Below are 9,286 nucleotides of genomic sequence, written 5' to 3'. Positions count from 1 at the left end.
TATATATATATACATGCATATATATACATGTATATATATATATATATATAAATATCATATATATGCACATATACATGTATATACATATATGAGTATATATAAGTGCATGCGTATATGGATTTTATGTGTGTGACTGTGTGTGTTTTATTGTACCTGTTGCATCTATCAAATTCCAACAGAAGGCATTATTTGCTGTGTTGGTACTGTAAAAAAATGCTGCTCAAGGAATTTTGTATTTGAGGATAATTTGAAACCATAAGCTTGCCAAATGATCTGCTTAACCATAACAGCTATTGTTGGTAATGATATATTTCACATATGCTGAATTACACTTAATGTATTTTCATAAGTTTTTCCACAAAGCTAAACGTACAAGACCCTGGTGACATTGATCCTTCTGTACGGGTGTGAGAGCTGGTCCTTTTACAGCTGATATGGAGTGACGGGTCCAGACATTTGAGCACAAGGCTGTCACACATCCTATACACAGAGCACAAATTGAACTGCTTTTGTCAAGCAGCAAATCAACAAATGCTCTGGCTGAGAGGAGAACCACTCCGTGTGTAGGTTGAAAGACGAAAGCCACAACTCCCTGTGCAAAACCATTCTTCAGAGCACAGTTTGGTGTCGGTAGACAGAAAAATCCTGGGTTGACAAGGATTGGACAAGTGGCAACATAGTAACATTGGCAACAGCTGACTATGGAAGCATCTGAAGTGGTACCCAATGGCTGGCTGCATCAGTTAAGGGATCTTGATGATGATATATTCCTAAAACTTTCTAATTATATGCATATATGTGTGTGTGTGTGTGTATATATATATATATATATATATATATATATATATATATATATATATATATATATATATATATATATATATGTATTCTTTTATTCGTTTACTTGTTTCGTTCATTTGACTGCGGCCATGCTGGAACACTGCCTTGTAGTTGAGCAAATTGACCCCAGGACTTATTCTTTGTAAGCCTACCAGTTATTCTGTCGGCCGCTTTTGCCAAACTGCTAAGTTACTGGGATGTAAACTCACCAGCATCAGTTGTGAAGCGATGTTAGAGGGACAGTCACAGACACACAAACACACACACACACGTATATATGACAGGCTTCTTTCAGTTTCCGTCTATCAAATCCACTCGCAAGGCTTTGGTCAGCCCGAAGCTATAGTAGAAGGCACTTGCCCAAGGTGCTTAATTGATAAGCATCATCCATGGTACTGCGATTAAAGTGCAGTACTGCGATTAAAGTGCAGTACTGCAGATGATGTCTGGTGATTGTTCTCTCGAGGCACACTACTGGGCTGGGGACATACCCAAAACAACGTTTGCATTCTACATTTTCTACACAGAGGTCAGTACTTAACTGCAGCTCTTGGTGGTCCAAATCAGATATGCAATCTATGTTGTCTGGTTTAGAAAACCACATCAGGTGCCCTGATGGTCCTTGAAAGTGTGTGGCTTAGAGGTTAGGCTATTCAGCTCACAGTTATAAGGTCGTGAGTTCAGTTCCCAGTGGCACATTGCGTCCTTTATTTCACATTCAGTGTCATGCTGAATCTCCTTCAAAACTATGTTAAGGGTGCATGTGTCTGTGGAGTGCTCAGCCACTTACACATTAATTTCATGATCAGCCAGTTCTGTTGATTGGATCAGCTGGAACTCCTGTCGTTGTAACTGTTGTTGTGCCAGTTGTATTGTACATTAGAAGTCAAATTGATGGTGTTAATCTCTTCAAAATGCAAAGACCTTTCTCTGTGTGTCTATGTATATGTGTATATAATATATGTATTTGTGTACATATATCTGATGTATTATGTTTATGTATTGTGTTTATTTTTACAGGACACCATTCCAGAAAATCCCACAAATTGCTGGCCGTGATGTTGACCTTTACCTGCTGTATCGCCGTGTTATCTCTTTTGGAGGGTGGCAAAAGGTAAGATCACTCAGCTTTGTTGTTTGCAATTAAAGCAGTTCGTCTCTTGCCCTTCTATCAACATCTTTATCGCCGACGTTATCAGCGTCTTTGGTTGTTATTTTCCAATGAAGCTGACTCCATCTTGAATCAGATCCTGTCTTAAAAATGGAAGGACCTTAGACAATGTAACCCTATATGTACAAAACCCCTTGATTCTCACAGCTGGAAGGCCCTTAATCATGGCAGTACATGATTTGGTTCTCAGTAACAACAATCCAGTCCCAATTTTTAAATATTTTAATCCTTTCATTGCAATATTTCTGCTGAAAATACACTGCATTTGTTACAATTTATCTCGAAAATAAAGAATTTAGTAAAGTAACATTGTCATTGTGAAGCTGGTGTTTGGAACATATATCAACATGGAATTTTAAATGATTTTAATTCAGATCTTTTAAGCAGTCAGTTTTTATCACAGAACTACCCTAGTTCTGTGGTCTCGGGCAGGTTGGTGAGAAGTGGGTTAATCTTTTGTAAATTTATCTATGCCAGTGTTTTTTACATATGATTGGCCTTTTGTTTATGCTCATATATGTGTACATACACACATACATGCACACACCCATACACACTAAATATGGGGGATAATTAAAATTCAGGTGATCACTTCAGTAGCTCTTCATGCAAGAACCTGGCTAGCAAAGTGCTCAAACAGTGGTGTAAGAATTACAGCTTTTAATCAGCTAAAGAATGATTATTCATTAGCTAATTAATAGTGGAACACTGCAAATCCATGGCTTGTATAACAAATAAATTTATTATAATCTTTGCAGAGTAAATATCAATAATTGTATGTATTTTAAAATAAATGGTTGTTTATGGAAATGTATGTAACTTTATCTCAACTTCCCCATTCCTTCATTAAAATTATGTGTATACACACACCACACACCACACACTGTTCAAGGATTGGGGACTTGAAATTTGGAGTAACATAAGTTTTTCAGATTCCAATAAATATGATAGTTTACATCTTGTTTTAAGTACTTGCTTTTCTTCATTGTCTGCACCAAATGTGTTTGTTCTATAATACACACTGTGGAAGTTGATATGAATATTTAACTTTTTGAATGTGTTAAATGTTCTTTTCTTTCATTTGTACAAATGTGTGTGTGTATCTGGTTGACCACATCAACAGTAATTAGTGGTGAATGATTTTGTTGGTTGAAAAGATTGAGATGGTCACAGTTTTACCTTCAGAGCATCCTGCACATATGATATTGGTGTATTTTGTTCCTGAAAGTTTTAGTCAAACATATCAGTTCCAGTTGTTATTTTCATTTTGGTACTTTATTGAGACAAAGAGATGCACCTCAACACACAAATAAGCATAGACAAATATTGATAGAGAAACAAAACACACGACAAGCGTTTGCATTCACAGTATTGGTCAGTTTACAGACACATGCACACATTGGGATGTGATGATTGGACACAGCTGTTAGAATACCGACAATGTAGCATGGCTGACTGGACATGCAACCTGTTTTGGTATTGGAGGCAAGCACACACACACACACACACACACACACACACACAGGCACTCGCACATGTGTGTAGAAATATAGATAGATAGAAAGTGAGTGAGTGAGTGTTATTACAATTTATTAATGAACCTGACTGAAATAAACACTTTCCCTCTTCTCGTACACATATGCTCACATGCATAAAACATTGCTGGAGAGAACAAAACATTAAAACATCTGATGTCAAATAAGTTGGTATCAAATCAGCAATGCCAAAGTGGCTGCCCTGGAATGTCTGCTATTGTTGTAATCCAAATTTGCCTCTTGACATCAATGTTAGGTAAAGACTGAATGGATATGATGGTGAATGCAAGGGGCCAAAATCGGATTCCCCTGAAGGGTCTCTGGAATAATGTTATTTGACAGGGTGCATGGCTTGCAGATAGGGAGTCTCTCCGGGTTGAGCCAATACTTCTCTGCATTGGGAAGTCACAGCTCAGGTATTACGGCCATTGTTTGCTATTTTATGGCAATGAAACCTGGACACTGATAAAGAAACGATCAAACGGGCTAAATGGATGCTATGAATGCTTTTATGGAGACCTGCCGAAAGTTAGCGAGAAGATGGGCAAAGATGGCTGTGACTATCTCGTCATTGCATGTGCCACCCTGAACCGGAAGCATCGAAATTAGCCTTGTGGCGCTTGCTTTGATGGTATTTGTAAGAAGAAAACGTCACACACCGATAACTTGATTGCAGACACGAGCCCAGAATGTATCCAGGGCCTCGAGGCAGCAATGATGAGCCGAGAAGTGTGGCAGGTGGACTTTGTTGCTGCGGCCTGGGTTGGAACCTGGCAATAATAAAAAAAAAATTAGGGCCATGTAATTAGAATGATGCAGGAAAGAATCACAAGATAGATTCTTCAGGCTGAGCAGGAGACGTAGGGGTAGACCAAGAATGAGTTTGTCATGCTTGGGAACCCAACTGGAAAGTGTAAGGACTGTCGTTTCAGGTCGGGCCCTATTGAGGAGGTGCTTCAGGACTCTACCTCTACAACTTTCCTTCCCTCAGGAAAAGTGGGCGGAGAAGACGGATGGATATGTTTGTGTGTGTGTCTGTTCCTGGCTCTCGGCGCGGAAAGGCTTTTGTGACCCAGCTCGACACAATCATTTTCCCATTAGAGACGTAACTCCCTCCATTACACCGATATATCAGCCACTATCTATAATTCTTGTTACAACATGTATTTGCGTTCGGCTGCTTAACAAGCCTATGAAACGGAATTAAAGACGTTATGGAAATCGTTACATAATGAAGCAGTATTATACATCAAAAGGAAAATTATAAAGATGCCTAATTTTTGTGGGTCCTGTTAATAGTAATAGTTGAATGGTGGTTTTAACCTGTGTTAGTATATCAACGCATGTGTGTGTGTGTGTGTGATTTTCCAACACCATTCAACTCATTGATAATTCTGTGTGTATGTGTGTGTGTGCATATATATATATGTATATGTGTATGTATGCTGTATACAAGGCATTACTAGAAGCAAGAGTTGAGGATCTATTGCTAAGACCGCTGTTCAGTTTCAACACTGCCATATGCCCCTCACTCTCCCCCTCTTTCTTCTGTCTCTGTCTCTGTCTCTCTCTTTGCTTCTACTTTCCCCCTCTACCGCTTCTCAATATTTTTACCTCTCTCTCTCTGTCATTCCTCCTCATCCCCTCTCTCTCTCTCTCCTCCCAAATCTCTCTCACACTCACGTTGTTTACACAGCTCTCATAAAACACGTGTAGCGGTCGATTTCGCGCCGCTGACTCTCGGCTCTTAACCCACTCACTCCTACATCGTGTATCTACCATTTTGTCTTTCTCTATCACTCTCAATCCGTTTCCAAAGCCGGTTCTCTCTTTCATATGAGAATTGTTTTTCAAAACATAATTTCTCTTCCTCCCATCTCTTTTTCGCCGCGCGCCTCCTTTTACTTGTTTTAGTCATTGGGATGCGCCCATGCTGGGGCACGGCCTGGTACTTATTCTATCGGTTGTCTTTTGCCGAACCGCTAATTCACGGGCTTTTTCAAGTGGTGGTGGGTTGCGCGCGCTCGCACACACACATTTACGCATACGACAAGCTTCTTTCGGTTTCCGTCTACCAACTCTCTCACAAGGCTTTTGGTTGGTCGAGAGCAGTAGGAGACATTTGCCCCCAAGGTGCCACACAGTTGACTGAACCAAGATCACACGGTTGGTTGGGTGGTAAGAGTCTTCCCCCCGCCCCAGACATGCCGATATATATATATACACACACACACACACACAGGCATATATATACAGTCTATAGATCAAGTTGACTGAGACTTCAAATTTCACCTGTTGACTCAACTGTTCCTAATAATTTTAACTCCACCCAGTTTAGCCACACCATTAGTAAATGCTTACTTATTATTCTTGAAAGCGCTTTAAAATATTTTTGTATTGTGTATCTATCTATCTATCCATGCAGATATATGTATGTATATATGTTTGTGTGTGTGTGTGTAATATATGTAAATGTGTGTCTGTTTGACAACTGGTGTTACTTTGTGTGCCTGTATGATTCAGAGCAGTTCATCTATAAAAAAAAAATTGCTAAAATAAATATCAGACTCAAAATACATACAGGCGGTTTTAACTGATGGACTAAACTCTTCATAACTGAATCAAGTGATAATATTAAACAGAAAAGGGTATTTACTATTATAAGTATGGGAAAATAGGGAAATGAATATATCCAGGTGGATAGCCCATTAAGTACTCTAGAAATCAAACTCAGCTGACTAAATCGCCCAGCATGACAATCCACATAGATTGTTATTGTTTACATTTCATGTATAATGTGACATGCCTTTTGTAATTCTGAGGTTGAGCACCAACTAAATGCAAAGTAATAATCACGGATTTTATTAGGAAAAGCATAAAGAATAAATCGTTGATATTGCATCTTCGTTATTAGTTTATTCTCTATATATATGAGTGTGTGTGTGTGTATATATATATATATATATATATATATATAATCCCCTCCCACTCCAGAATACTGTAAACTTATATTTGAATTGTTACTCAAGTGTGTGTGTGTGTGTACATATGTGCGTTTATATATATGTGTGCGTGCATGTATATATATATATGCGTGTGTGTATATGTATGTATGTTATTTAGGTTAAATATTTGGGGATGCAGCCACAAGAAAAACAATACTTATGTTAGCAAATGTATTTACACAAACAACACACACAATGAGTATAATAATAATATAACCTAGTTTATCGAGCGTATGGTTAGACTCGCACATGAATGAAATGTAGACATAAGATGCTTCTTGTATCCTGAATGTGTGTGTGTGTGTGTGTCTCATTCTTTTACTTGTTTCATTCTATTGAACGAAGTAGAATCTTCTGACTTCAATGCACTCGTTGCAGCGCTCCACCAACCATTTTGTGAAAGCCCCATGGAAGTCGCCCAAAGCGAAGGTGTCACAGCTTCCTTTATCTTCTCAGTGTCTTCAAAACGACTGTTCCTGAGGTCCTCTTTTGGTTTGGGGAACCACCGAAAATCACAGTAAGCTAGGTCTGCACTGTAGCGAAGGTGAAGGGCAGTTTTGATGTCAACCTCTGTTGAGTAGTTAGTTGCTAGGATGGAATTGTGGACTGGGGTGTTGTCCTGGTGCAGGGGCCACTGATCAGAGTGGGAGGGCTCTGACCTTTTGTGACAAAAATCTCCTGAACTCCCTCAAAAATATACACAAAGTACACTTTGTTGACTTTGACTAGAGGGAACCAATGAATGTGGATGATGCACTTGCTGCAGAAAAGGGACACTCATCACGTGCTTCCTGGTGGACCTGTTTTGCCTGGCCCTCATGGGTCTGAAGGAGCCAGGATGCTTCCATTGGGCATTCTGTTTCTTGGTCTCTGAATCATAACAATAGATCCAGCGTTTGTCATGGATCACCAGAGAATCAAGTACTTTTGGATTGGAGGTAATGAGCCCTGCCGCCATCCTGCTGTCACCAATATCTCTTCCATTGAGCACCTGGCTCAGATCTTCATGAAGAATTCTGTGTACAGTTGCCACACCAATTCCAAACTGTATATTTATTGTCTTTATGGACACGACCGTCTCCATCCAGAAAATTCTCAACCATCTCTGATGCTCTGATGTTTCTCTCCCATACCTCTCATTGTCTCTCACCTCCTTCCTTGAACCTCTTCTGCCAGCAAAAAGAAATGTTAAGCTCATACAAGAAAACAAAAGAAGGCAGGTGAAGGAACAACAAGCAGGTGTATTAGTTTGACACTCAGGAAGAATGGAAATCTTTTTTGATGTTTCGAGCCTTTGCTCTGAGAGACAGAAAGGATTGAAAGGGGGAAAAAGGGAGAGAAAAAAAATGTTTGTGTGTGTGTGTGTGTATATATAAATGCATACACACACACACACACACACACACATGCCTTCTTTTGTGTGTGGCTGTATGGCAAGTTGTTTGCTTTCCAACCACATGGATTCAGGTTCCGGATTCAGTCTCACTGTGTGGCACCTTAGGCAAGTGTCTTCTACCATAATCTTTGGCTGGCCAAAGCCTTGTGACTGGATTTGGCAGACGGAAACTGAAAGAAGCCTGTTTATATATATATATATATATATATGTGTGTGTGTTTGTACATATATCTGTACCTCCAGGTTTTGACATCGTGTAGTAGTTGTAAGCAAGTATACCACTTATACAACTAGTCATTCCTTTCCAATCTTCTGTGAAATAATGTCCTGTCACAAGGACCTGTTATCTTGCTTGGAAACTGGCGAGGATTGCTGACAAGAAGGGCATCCAACCATTAGAAAAATCTACCTCAGTGAATTCCGTCCTATCCATGCAATTGCTTCCCAACCATATGGTTCTGGGTTGGGTGTTCTCTACCATAGCCCTGGGCCAACCAAAGCCTTGTAAGTGGATTTAGTAGACGGAAACTGAAAGAAGCTCGTCGTATTTGTCTACCTACTTACCTACCTATCTGTTTGCCCCCCCCCCACTGCTTGACAATCTGTGTTTGTTTAATTTTCGAGACTTAGCGGTTCGACAACAGAGGCCGACAGAATAAGTATTAGACTTAGGAAATGATGTATGTATGATGAAACGTTTTCTAGGCGGTGCCGCAGCGCAGAGCCACAGTCCAATGAATGAAACAAGTAGTGAAAGATAAGATATATTTGTGTATGTATACCTTTGTGTGTATATACCTATAGGTACGTGTGTGTGTGTGTGTGTAGGTGCGGTAATCTGTTATGAAAGTGCACATCGTATCCTGTCTGATGATCTAAACCGTGAAACCAGATGCGAGGTGCTAGCTGCATACATACATACATACATACATACATACATATATATGTATGTGTGTGTATATATTATATATACATATATATAGTGTGTATATAAATGTGTAAGTATATATGTGTGTATATATATATATATATCTGAGAAAATTATAAATTAAAATTTATTTTATATAGTGGCGTTTTCAAACTTCTTTTTTATAAATATATATATATATATTATATATACACACACGCTTATGACTGTTCGTATATGTGTACCACACATTCTCAGCTACATGCATATACAATCTTTTCTGGGAATAAATAGCAGCAGCAGCAGCAGTAGTAGTAGTAGTAGAAACTAGTCAATCTTATAACAGCTTATCCTCAGCCCCCCCCCCCTCTGCCTGCTTATGTGACGTTATTGCTGAGCAATTGCTAGGCATCATACATACATCTATGGCTT

General features: G+C 39.2%; 1 protein-coding gene across 3 annotated transcripts in view; it reads left to right on the top strand.

Moving 5' to 3' along the window:
* The window catches only part of LOC106876167 (AT-rich interactive domain-containing protein 2), a 66,492-nt gene that overhangs the window by 13,043 nt on the left and 44,163 nt on the right, over positions 1-9,286 (top strand). For all 3 annotated transcript variants that reach the window (XM_052977180.1, XM_052977179.1, XM_052977181.1), the window contains exon 2: positions 1,861-1,954. In XM_052977180.1, coding sequence (XP_052833140.1) covers positions 1,861-1,954 — 94 coding nt within the window. The remainder of the gene's footprint in view (positions 1-1,860; positions 1,955-9,286) is intronic.

The sequence above is a fragment of the Octopus bimaculoides genome, chromosome 27 (genome assembly GCF_001194135.2).
Source record: "Octopus bimaculoides isolate UCB-OBI-ISO-001 chromosome 27, ASM119413v2, whole genome shotgun sequence".
NCBI classification, from domain to species: Eukaryota; Metazoa; Mollusca; class Cephalopoda; order Octopoda; family Octopodidae; genus Octopus; species Octopus bimaculoides.
This window is presented reverse-complemented; position numbering and strand designations above follow the sequence as displayed.